This window comes from Nannobrachium achirus (genome assembly GCF_963921795.1).
Source record: "Nannobrachium achirus genome assembly, chromosome: 8".
In the NCBI taxonomy this organism is placed as follows: domain Eukaryota; kingdom Metazoa; phylum Chordata; class Actinopteri; order Myctophiformes; family Myctophidae; genus Nannobrachium; species Nannobrachium achirus.
In genome coordinates, this window is record NC_137817.1 from 36,755,073 (window position 1) to 36,769,834 (window position 14,762).

At 40.5% G+C, this 14,762-nt stretch overlaps 1 protein-coding gene across 1 annotated transcript in view; it reads left to right on the forward strand.

Annotated features, from left to right (window-relative positions):
• ubash3bb (ubiquitin associated and SH3 domain containing Bb) overlaps positions 1–8,466 on the forward strand; it is a 49,383-nt gene extending 40,917 nt beyond the window's left edge. The window contains exons 9-14 of the mRNA XM_080731199.1: positions 3,146–3,268; positions 3,664–3,756; positions 3,905–4,049; positions 4,707–4,813; positions 5,395–5,501; positions 7,266–8,466. Of these exons, the coding sequence (XP_080587325.1) occupies positions 3,146–3,268; positions 3,664–3,756; positions 3,905–4,049; positions 4,707–4,813; positions 5,395–5,501; positions 7,266–7,403 (713 nt within the window). The 3' untranslated portion in view covers positions 7,404–8,466. The remainder of the gene's footprint in view (positions 1–3,145; positions 3,269–3,663; positions 3,757–3,904; positions 4,050–4,706; positions 4,814–5,394; positions 5,502–7,265) is intronic.
• Positions 8,467–14,762: the final 6,296 nt, after the last annotated feature.

Below are 14,762 nucleotides of genomic sequence, written 5' to 3' on the forward strand. Positions count from 1 at the left end.
ATAGTGTTGACACAGTCTCCACCATAGCATAGAGTGGAAGGCAGGTTATTTGAGCAGGGAGGGCAAGACCCCTGACTGGAACATACCCTCCACTCTCTGAATTTCACCCATTTTCTTCGATTGGTGGAAGCTTAGGGCAATTTGTCAGGTATGATTTATCCCGCATTGTGACATAGTTGGCACGGAGGATATGTGGTAGCAGTGCAGCACGAGTTGGTTGTTGGACCTTTTGAACTGTAAACACGGCATGCAACATGCTCCAATGACTGCAATGTTGATGGAAGCTCACCATTAATAAGCTCAGGAGAAATGGAACTCTTGCTAAGGTCCTTGAAGCGGTTAATGGCTTAATGTCATCATTATCAGGCTTCAAGTAGGCGTTGACCCATGACAAATTGTGTAGGCCAAGGAACCCTTGACATTTGTGACATTCAATAACTTGAACTCGCTCAAATATATCTACTTTTTTTTGTACCTTGGCCTTGACTGTTGCAAATTTCAGTGAAGTAACAGCAGTGTCGGGTGACCAAACACATTATGTCTCACAAAGCACCATAAGCAGCAGAGGCAAGGACTTGATGAGGAATCAGGGCATCAGCCTCTTCATGTGTGTGCACTTCCTCAAAATCATGTCCCTTGATGAAGGTATCGTATTATGATGCCTACTTTGTCATACCTGACAAATTCCCCTGAGCTTCCATCAATTGAAGAAAATAGATGGAATTCAGAAAGTGGAGGTTATGTTCCAGTATTTATTAGAAGTTTTGCATAGGAAAAATTACAGTTTCATGACAGTACAGTTCACTGATACAAGGTCAACTAAAAGGAAACTAAGGTAAGGCATAAGACGTTGAGATCCTTCGCTTTAACTCAAATAAATATAGGCAATACTTGAGCTCATCAAATGTGTCTGCAAAGCAGATTGCAAGGGATGGTGCAGCTGCTTAAACAATACAAACAAAGAATGTCAACATTATAAGGGAGGACATGTAGTGAATCTCTTTGGGCATAATTGACCATGAGCTCTTTAAGAGGATAGGGTGTGGGTTTTGGGGTGACGATAACACAGATGTGTGTATGTTGTAGGGCTGTCCTCGACTCGGGATTTTTGAAGTCGATTCGAGTCGTGGGGTTCATTCCGACGCGTCGACGAATCGTTTTATAGTCTACTTTGTGTAAAAAAAAAAAGAAAAAAAATGTTGCTTTAAACGTCCACATCAACATAACACAATAATACATTAAGATGATTGAATACACGGTGATATCGGTGCGCGAGCAAAAACGTTATCTGCATAGCAATGTACAACACACCGTTAAAACAAATAAAACATCTCCGCTGTTCAACTCTGCCCTGTCTCTCTGCAGCGTGCAGTAGAGATGAGACATTCGCGAACGATTCCGCTCTCTTGAACGGCTCTTTTAAATGAACGATGGGATCCAGTCCGCAGTCGCGGGACACCCATCACTGACAGAGTAATGAGCCGGTGTCGAGAACAGATTCATTTCAGAAACGGATCATAAAAAACGGGAGGCACAGCTCCCACTAGAGCGAGCAGTGTGGACATGTCATGGACGCAAACACAGCGAAACAAACATCATCATGGATTACTTACAACACTGGAACAATTCAGAAGCACTTTAATTAGAAAATGTAACTATTAGCCTACACTTGTGTATGTTAATTTGACTTTAGTAGATTGTTTAATTACTTTGTGGACGTGCGTTTGTGCTGTGGCAGGTTATTTAATATGGGATTTTGACAGCGTGCTTCTCCTCTTAACGGAACACCACCCCGGCTCCGAATGTTTTAATGAAGCGGCGGTTCTGAACCGTTCAGGCCGTTACGTCTCACTTTCACCCCTACGCTGGTGCGAGACAATAAATAACTGTTCGCCAATTGCTACATCTCTCAATTGGAAGTACATGACACCAGTCCAGCAGTGCACCGCAGCGCAGTAGTAGGCTAACTGGTGATATAAAAAAATATATATTTTCGACTCCTCGACTCAAACAATTGGCGTCGATTCCCGGGACTTAAAGCGACGCGTCGATTCGTCGATTTTTAGAGGACAGGCCTAGTATGTTGTGTTGTCAGTGTGAGTGCCGTGCAATAAATGGACATGCTAGTCTGCGCGCCTAAAGTAATACGTTGCAACAGGGACGGGGGGCTAGAGGGGGCTTTAGCCCCCCCCTAAGCCCGCCCTCCCCACAAACTCAATTAACACCTGTCAACCATAACTGTCCAACACAAAAATGTTATAAATAATACTGAGAATACTAATAAACCATCAAAGGTTACAGTTTCAAATCCCATCAAGATTTGGCAGGCCCCCTCCTGTAGTAACTGAGGACCCCCCAGGGGTCCCGGACTCCCTGTGGAAGACCCCTGGTATTTGCTACTACTCCTTTTTGTTTTCAAAGCCCAGCTACAACAACTTTTATGCTTCAGTTATGATCTAATTTAACATTGCTCTGGAGCAGAGCGATTACTGAGATAGGCTCAAGGGTCTGTCTGAGGGTCCCAGGTGAGGAAAGACCCCAACCAAAAGTCAGAAGGATTATTCTGGCTGCTTTAAAAGTGCAATAAATGAGCCCAGGAGGTTTTAAAACCTACAAAACAACCCTACTATTATGAAAATAGGACATTAATTGGCTGGCGTACTGTTCTGGGAGGTCCCAAAATAGATAACCCCCAGAAAGGGGGTGGGGGTCCGGAACATTTTACACCCAACATTTAATCATTCGATTCCTTGACCCAGAAAACATAGGATTGGCATGTTTAATTAAGTTTCTCGGTTGTCTAGAAGACAAGATGGCACAAATTATGTATTTTATGTCGGCCATTTTGAACGTCCAAAATGGCGGCTTTGCAGGTGTCTGTGCAAATGGAAACATTGATTTTTGGATTCCCCATGCTCTGAAGATTCCAAAAATGTATAGTTTTACAAATCCTCACAAAAATCCGACAAACATACATTTCTTAACATAACAAACCTGACTATATGTTCCGCCACCTTCCCACATTGGTCATGCTTTGCGGGACACATAATTAAATGAACTCATAAATAGCACCGCTCACTTCACACTGGGTGAGATTTTTATTTTACATTATGCTTTTCTGATGTGTGTTTGTTGTCTTCCCCAGGTAAATATGTGCGTACCAACTTGAATATGCCTCCCAGTTTGCCCCTGTGGGGAGTGGGGCAGACAGATTACGACATGGACTCTCCCATCACTGTATTTGGATCCACACAGGCTCGACTAGTAGGTATGTTAGCTCTAGTCTACACAGCATGACTGCATGTTAGTGAGCCTCAACCCGATACCCGATCCCAATACTGCTGGTTGTCTCTCCCAGTGGTTATCAAATATGTTTGTGCCCAAGGCACAGGCACACCAATGGACAAAGTCAAATTGTCATGGTTCACCTGTAGTCATAGGGGGAATAGCCGATCTATTGCACAAGCATTTGGTGTTTGTGATGCAGATCCACTTTGAGAACCAATGATTTATACGGTGTGTTTGTGTGTGTGTGTGTGTGTGTGTGTGTGTGTGTGTGTGTGTGTGTGTGTGTGTGTGTGTGTGTGCGTGCGTGCGTGCGTGCGTGCGTGCGTGCGTGCGTGCGTGCGTGCGTGTGTGTGTGTCTCTTTCTCTGTTGTCTAGGTGAAGCTCTGTTGGAGAGTAACACAGTAATAGACTTTGTTTACTGCTCTCCCTCATTGCGATGTGTTCAGACGGCTCAGAACATCCTCAAAGGTGAGCTCATCTTCAAATAGAGAAACATTTGTTCGTTTCATCAAGTACTGTATGTATGAAATAGAGGAAATAAGTATTTATTATCAGGCAGAGGTTTCTGTTGTCTTAAAGGCTCTCTGGCTCTGCTGTGCTGTGTGATGTACTGCAGGAATGCAGCAGGAAGGAAAGATGAAGGTGCGAGTGGAACCAGGCCTCTTTGAATGGACCAAATGGGTGTCTGGCAACTCTTTGCCCGCATGGATCTCTCCTGCTGATCTGGCCACGGCTCACTTCAGTGTGGACACAACATACAGGTGACTGGAATTCAGGATCTTAGTCTGGGCCCCCAATAATTCTAAAACAATCAAATCTAGAAACGTTTTTTTGGTGCCCCTGTATTAAAGAGTTTATATTCAAAAAGCAGCATCCTATTTTAAATGACAACTGATAAATAAACATATTGTTTAAAAAAAATAAAAATGACAACTGATATTGATAATAAAATCGTCTATGCAACATATTCCTAGCCAACAACTGTCTTCATAATTTTATTACATGTAAGAATTAAAAGGAAAGAATATATGAATATATATTTGAAAAATGGTCTTAAGTAAAGTGTACATGATGTGAACATGCACGGTACATCATTATCAGACTTAATTGTATCCTTCAACTTCTTTGTTTATGGCCCAAAATGACCCGATATGCAGGTTTTGTAGCAACTGTAGAAATATTGCACCTTAATTGTTGAATGTCTAAGCTTGTAATGATCATGTATACTTTCTTTTACTTAAAACCATTTTTTAAATATTTGATTTTTGGACAAAATACCCAATTTTACATTGAGGTGTCCAGATGTCCCTAGTGCCCACCTGGCCTGTTACTCTAATTACATATCAGTTTGGGGGTCCTTGACATGCAAATGTTTGAGAACCACTGCTGTGGCAAATGACTGTTGGTTTCCTCCATAGACCTCTCATCCCAGTCAGTAAACTCACTGTGTCAGAGTGCTATGAGAGCTACATCAGTCGCAGCTACCAAGTGACCAAAGACATCCTCTCTGACTGTAAAAACACAGGTATGTACACGTCTTAGGCACAATCACACACACACACACACACACACACACACACACAACTTGTATTACTGTACAAACTGTGTGTGTGTGTGTGTGTGTGTGTGTGTGTGTGTGTGTGTGTGTGTGTGTGTGTGTGTGTGTGTGTGTGTGTGTATGTGTGTGTGTGTGTGTGTGTGTGTGTGTGTGTGTGTGTGCGCGCGTGCTCGCAAGTGCGTGTGTGTGTGTGTGTGTGTGTGTGTGTGTGTGTGTGTGTGTGTGTGTGTGTGTGCTTGTGAATGCTCTTTCATACGTTTCCTTATCCTTCTATTTGTGACAGAATGTGCCAACGTGGATAGAAAAGCGAGGAAAATGTCATGGCATTTTGTTGATCCTCAACTCTCAAAAGGTTATTTGTAGGGTTTAAGTTAGGATTAAGGTTGAGTTGAGTTTAAGGGAAGCGTGTTGTTATTGTATTGTTAAGTTTGTGTTTGTTTGTGTGTGTGTGTGTGTGTGTGTGTGTGTGTGTGTGTGTGTGTGTGTGTGCGTGCGTGTGTGCGTGCGTGTGCGTGTGGTTGTGTCGGTGCTGGTCCCTCTTTCCACAGGAAACGTTCTGCTCGTAGCCCACGCCTCCTCCCTTGAAGCGTGCACGCGGCAGCTGCAAGGTCGCAGCCCGCAGAATGCTAAGGACTTCATCCAAGTCGTCCGAAAGGTCATACCTTAACCTCTACCTCTCATTTTTGTCTGTATGAATCCTCTCAGTCTCTTCTGAACCTACACCTCTCCAATACTTTTATATATCCTTCTATGGTCTGCCTGCATCTGTGGTCGGTGGCTTGATGACCAGTGTTGTGACCAAAGTCTGACTTGGCTACAAATTACTCTCAGGGCAACAGTGACCTCAAGTAATAAGAAGGTTTATTTTGGCATGTTCCACCGAGGAAAAGATCAATGATTCATTCTAGTTCAAATGTCTACATAATGTGTTATTACTGGCACAACCCACAGAGGAAAAGATGTTATTATTAATTAATGTAGTTTTTTTTTAAAGCATATCATTTGTGATGAATCATTTTTGCCAAATTGAATCATATACTGGTTATTCCATTCTATTTTAAACTGATCTTGTTTTTGTATTTTTTTTCCAACTCCGTTGCAAGACAAAATAAACGAATGGAAAAATTAGATATACTAATAGATATTACCAGTGCTGTGTTCTACCTGTAACGCACGTATATACGGCATCTGCTGTCGGAAATAAAAATATGAATAGCGTCTGCCCTCGTGAACCTTTCACCCTAAGTAGCGTATTTGATAGGCTTTATGCACTGGCGTCTGCCCTGGCCACACGAATAGCCGCGGATCATAGATTATAGTATGCCCTCAAAAAAGGTCTAGAACACACCACTGGATATTACATTGGGAAATCTAACACATTTATTGTAGGTACACATTCAAGCTGAAAGCCATCAGACAGTTTAGTGTGATTTGATTTGTCTAATAACTCGAGAATCACTGAAGACTAACACGGATGTGTTGATTTCACCTCCAGCAGCACATGTTCTCCTCCAGTTACCCCACACAGTTTACATTAAAGGAATAACCCCTAAATGCATTTTTTTCCTCTTGAGTACTTGTTGCATTCCTTTGCAAATATAAATACACAGGGAAGACAAATGTGCACATTATAACCACAGCTGGGGGTCTATTAGAGTAAATTTAACTCCATAGACACATACAAAAACAGAAAAAGTACAAAACTATGGCACCACCTATTTAATCATGTATTAAAGACTTCATGGGGCGAATAATTGATATAAAACAAGTCATTTTGGGGGTGAAGTGTTCACTAATATTTTAAGGTTGATCTATACTTCGTTGTGTGTCATTGTCATGCACCACAAATACCACCTATTGTAGCCTAATTCTATTATTTTACGCTATCTTTTTTTACCATGCATCACCTCACTTAATTATATTATCTTATCTTATCATCACTGTCGGCCAGAAACCTTGTATCTCTAAGTTCCAAATTTGTCCGTTTTCATAAAGTTAAACTGGTTGCACACTGCACTGCGTGTTTTCGTTGCGTTTTGGAAATCCAAAATCCAAAAGCCAGGGAGAGAGAGAGGAAAGAGAGAGAGAGCAAGGGACCGAAAATAAATACGAAACCGGCGGCAGTGTGCAAACGTAATTGACATAACGTGAGGTTGATTTCTTTATTCACGCGCTCCGAAATTCACTGCGATATTCGGCCCGAAAAACGCAGTTTGCAAAAGCAGTGTGCAAAGACCTTAAAACCCTGCTTCAGGCTGTCGCACAAAACTAGTGAAAATATCAGATCTACGTGCTTGTAGATCAGCTATTTTCACTATTTTAAATCATTTTTAAAATAAATACAAAATGTATGGTTTTGGACATACAAGGTTTCCACCCGACAACAACGTTATTATGTAACCTCCATTTCCATCCGTAGATCCCATACCTGGGCTTCTGTTGCTGTGAGGAGCAGGGGGACACGGGGGCGTGGCAGCTAGTGGACCCGCCCATCCTCCCCCTCACACATGGACCCAACCACAGTTTCAACTGGAGGGAGACCCTGCTGGAGGACTGACAGCTCCCCCCTCTGCCATTCTCCTTCCACTAGTACACGCTGCCTCCCACAGACTGCAGTGACTGCTGTTTTGGCCTGGTGCCGCAAAAAAAAAAACACTGTTCCCCCTCCCCCCCACACCCAAACACACACGTTCCAATCTGCTATGTATTCACTTCCTCTAACCGCTTCCCCCTGAGGGAATCCCTTTCGAAACCGGACGTTGAGCTGTCATCATCTTTAAGTGCCGTTCCATTCTGCCAGTAACCGAGGTGAAGTTTCCGAGAACCACCCATCCGAGGGAACGGGTCTGCAAAACTGTAAACTTTAAGCATCCACAGTAAATTGCCCATAATGCATTGTGATTTGATTTCCATAACTTTAATAATGGCAACGTTCCTACTCTGAGGGTGTTCCATTACATCCGAACAGACCCATCCACCCTCCTCACTCTAGCTTCTCACCACGTGGCTACTTGGGTAACATTTGTTCCCATACAGTACGAGGGACCAGGGCTGAGGACGTGTACTTGGGTGGATTGGAACGCAGCGCCTCTCTCTGGGTGCATCACCTTATAACCACACATACTTTGGCAGCTTAGCAGTGATTAAAATAGCGTTCTGCCTGAATTTGTCCTCAGCCAGAGAATGGACTCATCATCTTTTCTTTCCTGCTTATACCAGTACTGCTGAGCATCTAACTAACAATAATTGTGTTAATCCATTTCATATTGGATATCATTATGCTCGTGTAGCAGAAACAGACTGACACGATGACGAGAGTGATGATATGGATTGAGCCTGACTCACAGATGCCTGTGTGGTGTTGTATGTTTATGTCTCCCATATAGTATCAGGTATTAAGCTTGATTTATATGTCAGCGACACAGTGTCATTGAAATTACGTTACCTTTGTCTAGCGACATGCTGCATGATACTTTGTCGATGAAGCAAAAATAGGGCTTAAATCTCACTACAGCAGGGCATCGTCATGGCAGTAATTTAACATATTACCACACATCTTTCTTGAGAGTGATGAAAATGTGAAATGTTCTAATTGAATACAAACTGTCAGGATTCATTTACATTAGAGAACATGTCACAACCCCTGTTGGAATGTTTGAGAATCTGTGTTCTGTTGTGGTGGATGTTGTCAAATATTAGCCATTCTGGTTTTAAAGTCCTTATCAGGAGCTTCCCAAACAGGGGTGTCGCACCAAAATTCTGGGCCCTGGGTACAAGGATTCACTGCGGGCCCCCCATGAATGTTCTTCATAGGGGCAGGGGGTTTAACCCATTTAGACTGGGAACGCATTATTACGTATTATTTTGTGCTATTGAAAAATAGCAGATATACAAGCTCACAGCGCTGCACGAGTGCCGCGCTGCGAGTTTGTAGATCTGCTATTTTTGAAAAAATCGTGAAAATGTGTGCAAGTCTTTCATATTTCAAATCCTTTCCCATCTCAAAATATTTAGTTCCTGGGACCCCCCAGAAGCACAATTTCAGTTACAAATGTTCGCTTAACAAATACATAACGTCATTGTCGGGTGAAAACCCTGTATGTCCAAAACCGTTCGTTTTGCATTTATCATTTTAAAAATGATTTAAACTAGTGAAAACAGCCGATCTACAAGCACACAACGCCTCGCACCGCGAGGCGTTGTGTGCTTGTAGATCGGCTGTTTTCACTACTTTTGTGGGACCGCCTTGTATGATGAAGTAGGGCTTTACTTTGCAAAAGTACGTACACTTTTGAAACTTGGAGATACAAGGTTTCCGCTCGACAGCGACGATATATTCAAAGACATTTTCACGACTTCTCAAAAATTGCAGATCTACAAGCTCGCAGCGTGGGACTCATTGCCGTGCTGTGAGCTTGTATATCTGCTTTTTTTCAGTAGCTAAAGTATAAAATAATTAAGGCCCCTCTACCTTGGGCCCTAGTAACTCAGTCCCAGTCCACCTACCCCCCTGTTCCCAAATCTGGGATGTTCAATATAATGTTTCATAATGTGGTCCATGTTGTCTTGTACATCCATGTTAGTATGTCTAAATCAAAGAGTCCCAACAACAACAACAAAATAGCACAAAATGCACAACTGACAATCATAAAGTACAAGTATGTTTTGAATCTTGTCAAAACTGTGACACGAGGTCATATTTGTTACATATCTTATTTAAGGGGTCAGATGTAGCTGTAAATATTATTTTAAGGGGAGTGGGGGGGGGTCTTCCAGTTGATTTTTATTTATTGATACATTTATTTCAAATGTAAAAAAAGGAGAATTGTCCCCTTTAACCGCATGCAAGGAATTCTGCGCTGTCTCTCAGGTGTTGACTGTGCTTAGCTCACATTTGCAGCATTGTGCTGTGACCGGTTGGTAACAGTGTTATTGTTAGTGCCTCTTGGAACTAAAAGTGATGTCATCTGATTGCTTGACTGCCTAATTAGTAGCAAAATATGTTCAAATCTCTATTTATACAAACTCCATCAATTGTAAATCGAAATGATTTCAAAATGTGTTTTTGTAACACTTGCTTATAGCCTATTATTATTTTATGTGTCGATAATAATACTTTATTTGAATAACATCTTAGTCTATTAAACCACCATATACAGGTGAATGCACTCACTATCCCTGTCTAAAAGACAGTGGTTTTCAACCCTTTTCATATCAAGGTCCATTATTTATTCAGCATTTGAGCCACAGAACACCATTTGATGAGATTTAGCCTCTCTGACCCAAAACGTAGAATATGTTGTTATCGTTGGATAAGCTTTTTTCCCAAATTCCATGCTGTATTGATGTGGTAACCATAGGAGAGATAACAGGCAAACATTGATAAATAATAATAACAATCTATAAGGGTCCATTTGGTTACCAACTGTCCATTATTTAGCTGAGGACCACTGGTTGAAAACCACTGCAATAGAATACCAGCGGCATGGGTTCCAGAGGACCATGGTGGATGAAATTGTCTCTAGAGGTATTTAGATACAGTATTTCATGGTTTAATCTGTTTGAAATAGCCTGTGTCTTTGACAAACGTGAAAGACACAGTAGATCTGCTTGCAGATCTGCTATTTTGTAAAGATTTAGGATAGAATTGTGTGAAAATCTTCATGTGTATACTATACACAGAAAAACAACTTGTTTTGAACTATTGTCTCATCTATCTATCTCCCTGTTTGTGATGGACTCATGTTGTTCGAACACAATACACTTACGAACTGCATTTCTTTTTCTCCAAAGGATAAACTCTGGCCACTACTGTATGTGAAAGTAGACACCCTCAGTGACATGTCTGTAATTGATTTTGGTCAACCTCGGGCCTTAGTGAAATAGTCTATTGTAAAATTATGAAGCAGAAAGACATTGTCTGGCTTGTTGATAATGGGTTAGAACTAAAATTCAAAATCCACTGTATCACAGTATGTTCTCTTGTGCTTATAAGCAACATTTCAAGTAAGTGTTGCCATGTTTTGTCTTCAGGGATTGAAGTAACTGTGGAAAAATCTGTTTGTTAAAATGTTTTAATTTCTTCTGTTGTCAAATGTCAATGGTTTCAAATAGACCTGACACAGGGATGCAACAATGCACAAGTGGAGACAAAGCCAAGCAGAGACATGGAGGCATTATGACAGGAAACAGCCATTATGTGACTATACCGCTAATGACGTTCAAAGGAGGAAGCCATGCTATATACCGATATAAAGAAGTATTTAAGTATCCTTAATTTATTATCATTTCATTTATTATTACCAAATGTGTACAGCACTTAATTTAATGACCTTTCCTCATAACATTTTCTTTGCAAATGCAACATTTCCTTTGTAATTTAAGAAGGGTTGGGTGGTTCCATGAATATCTCAGTATTTTTGTTTTTCCATAATTTTGTGAAACATACTTTTATAAAGGCTGTGATAGTTCCACATTACGTGTGTGTGTGTGTGTGTGTGTGTGTGTGTGTGTGTGTGTGTGTGAGTGAGAGAGGACATTTAAGTTTCTCTATTGAGGCTACAATATCAAATTACAGTATTGTGTGTGGATACTGTAGCAATAACAAATCGGTGAAGGCAGGTCGTTATTTTATTGTATTATTTGGAACTATGCTACGAATACTATACACCCTTTTAATTACAATAAAAGGAATCCTTATGCTTTTGTATTTCGTGACTGCATCATAGGCTATTTGATTTAAATACAGTTGTCACAGCTCAATGCAAGCTCAATGAAAGTAATATTTTGCTACTTCAGGAGACTGTTTACTGTACAAAGTTCAGAGGAAGTGGCAGGCCACCTGAAAAGTTGTTGGTGTTTTTCATTGTTTAACCACATGCCATATCTTGATGGGTATGAAAAGAAACTTGGGGGAAATGTAGTTTTGCGATTTCAGAAACGTGCTACCCTTCATTGGTTCATCATTTATACTCCACAGACATACTTATCACTTGAACTTTCATTCACTTCCAGAATGTTTCAAAATTTGCAAAAATAGCAAATCTGCAAGCTCACAATGCGTGACGTGACGCATTGAGAGCTTGTAGATCGGTTATTTTTGCTACTTTTGCCTGACACTCTAGCACCATGAAGTATAGGGCATTAATTTAAGAAATAACCATTAAAAGTTGAAATATGGAGATTACAAGGTTTCTGCCTGACAATGATATCATCTGCTTGGTATCTGGGCAGTTTTACAATGTTTCCATATAATGCAAGTTGTTTGGATGAGGCACCAATAAAATGTTTTCAATAATTTAGCACTGTTATGAATGCCAATATAAGGATTATCAAAGCACCATTCTTAACACCTTAACTGAACACATATGTTCTTGGCTTGAAACCATGATTTCTTGAAAATAATAAAATTACAAAGTATCACATAGCTTTAACATTTCTTAAAATATGTTTTATTTGACATAATATTCACAAAATAAACAAAGCCAAGATGCTTTGCGATTGCAAGTGAACGTTTTTCATTAGCTGATTGATGGCAGTAAGGAATTCGAGTACTGAGGAAAATATATTCTATAATTAAGTAAATTAACGCTGCAAAACAAAAGATTTTATGTCGTCCTTTATCTTGGGGAAATCAAACTTATAAACATTGCAGCATTTTAAAATATATAAAAAAACAGGCTATAATGAAATACTGTACAGTGACATATATAATGGTTGTGGTGGAGGGAGTGCAGAAAGCAGGGATTATTCCAGTTAACAAATACAGACATGACCGACCTTTAAGGAAAACATGAAAGCTAAAATTGTGACAGTAACGGTGTAAATCGATGCCAACAACAGATACTGACTATGAATAAGCCTCTGTTCTGCTGGTGTTCTACTGTATTTTTAAGAATGTAATCGTAACAGTTTAAGAAGTTATGCTGTTCACTTCAGTTTGTGTGGACATTATTAATTGTGTAGATTTTGGGAGTATACTTTCAGTAGTGGAATTGGAGGTATTAAACTGCACATATACTGTATGCACTGTGGTGACTAAACTGTAGAAAATTAAGGTTAACATCAAACTGTTGGCTAGTATACGACAGTAATATGGCTTTGAATGCAGTCTGTATCTAGTTCTCTCCAAGCAATGTGTAAATGTTTCATATCCAAATAGTTAAATTGATTAATAAAAAGGCCTCTACTGCTACCCCAAGCTTCAATCTGTACTGTCAAAGACTCCACAGTAAAGACTGAGTTATTTGTACTAAGGCCAAATTGGGAGTACAATAGGCACTAAGCAGTGTATCAAGTAAAATTGATATAATGGATATCATTGTTGGTAAAAGAGGTAGCTAGCACATTGTCATACACATCAGCAGAGGATGGTTCAACTGCTTCTATTTAGAACTCACTTTTGTAAAAAGGAAAACATATTTCTGGCGTTAGAGAGGGGAGGCCACCCCAAAGACTGTTTGGAGGACTGACTTTGTGGACTGGACACAGATGTACAAGCAAATTAAGTGGACTTTCATAGTGGAATCAACTAGGAACCACAAATAATATCTTTGGTACAAAAAAATAATAATAATAAAGAAAAGGGGGGAAAAAAAACTCAGTAATTTCCTATAAAGCCAATAATATACAGCCTATAAAGAGCTGTATATTGGCATCCATTTGCAAAGAGTTTAGTGTTAGTGCTTCTCTATTGTTGGAGTTAATGTTTGTTATTTTTAGGTGTTTAGTTACCACTTTTATCCAGAGGATGTACAGTACTAGCCTGGGTACCAGCCTGCTACGCTACGTTCAGTGGATTTGTTTTGTCACTTCGCTTCTCAGTCTGGCCAGGCTTCCATCTCCAAGGGAGGTGGGACATAGAAAACGAGTGGAAACACTTGCGGCTTCCGATTGGTCTGTGGTGCGAGGCGAGACAAATACACCAGTGTGTATTGGCTGGCTGATGACGTAGCTACCCAAACCCTACTCTGATTCGTTGGAACAACATTCAATCAGCAATGACGTCGCCAATGTAGTGTTGCAGGCTGATACCCAGGCTAGTATAGTACCAAGATTGTGTTGAATTTACTGTTATCTTGGAATTATTGTTTTAAAAAATAAAGCTACAATCCACAACTTATTTTAACAAGTAAAATGTTATTTAGCCATTCTGTACGATTACAGAATAGACATGGGCTTAATATTGATGACATCAGGGATCTCCATATGGGCATAAAAGGGACAAGGACGGCCATATATGGTGCGTGACATGAGACTTGACTGACTGACTGACTGACATGAGGTGGAGGTTTTGATACTAACTGCTCCCTACAGTCGCAACAATAAACTAGCACATCTGCAGTGGATCGAAGTGGTCTCCCTTTTCTCTGTTGATAGATTTCAACACATTGTTACCTAATGGTTGACTATGTCAATAAAGTTATTTGAAGCAGACGGCGCCATCTTTATTGTAGCTTGGGCAGCGTTGCAATGACCTATCTCCGTCAAGGGGAGAAAAACGGACATAAAACGTGCAGATCGTAGCTTTAATAAAGGTGTCTAAGAAAAAACTAGGGGCTGAAAGCCTTGCTAAAGGACACTTGGTTAATATGGCTGCAGCAGGCGCTGAACCTGCACATGTTCTGTTACAGCAGGGGTCTTCAACGTTTTCAGGCCAGGAACCCCTTAGCTGAGAGAAAGATGAAGCAGGGACCCCCACTACATATTGTATAGAATTGTGTTGCAGATTAAAAATGTTCATAGATTTCTTGGACAACTTAGACTTGTTTGACAGCACTGTCATCATGTTGGATTAATGTGGATTTTCAGACATTTAACCACTAAACAGTCAATACTTAGTTTGCTCTTCTTTTCCCTCTACAAAACTCTTTGCCAAAAATAGCCGATCTACAAGCTTACAACGCCTCGCGCTTGG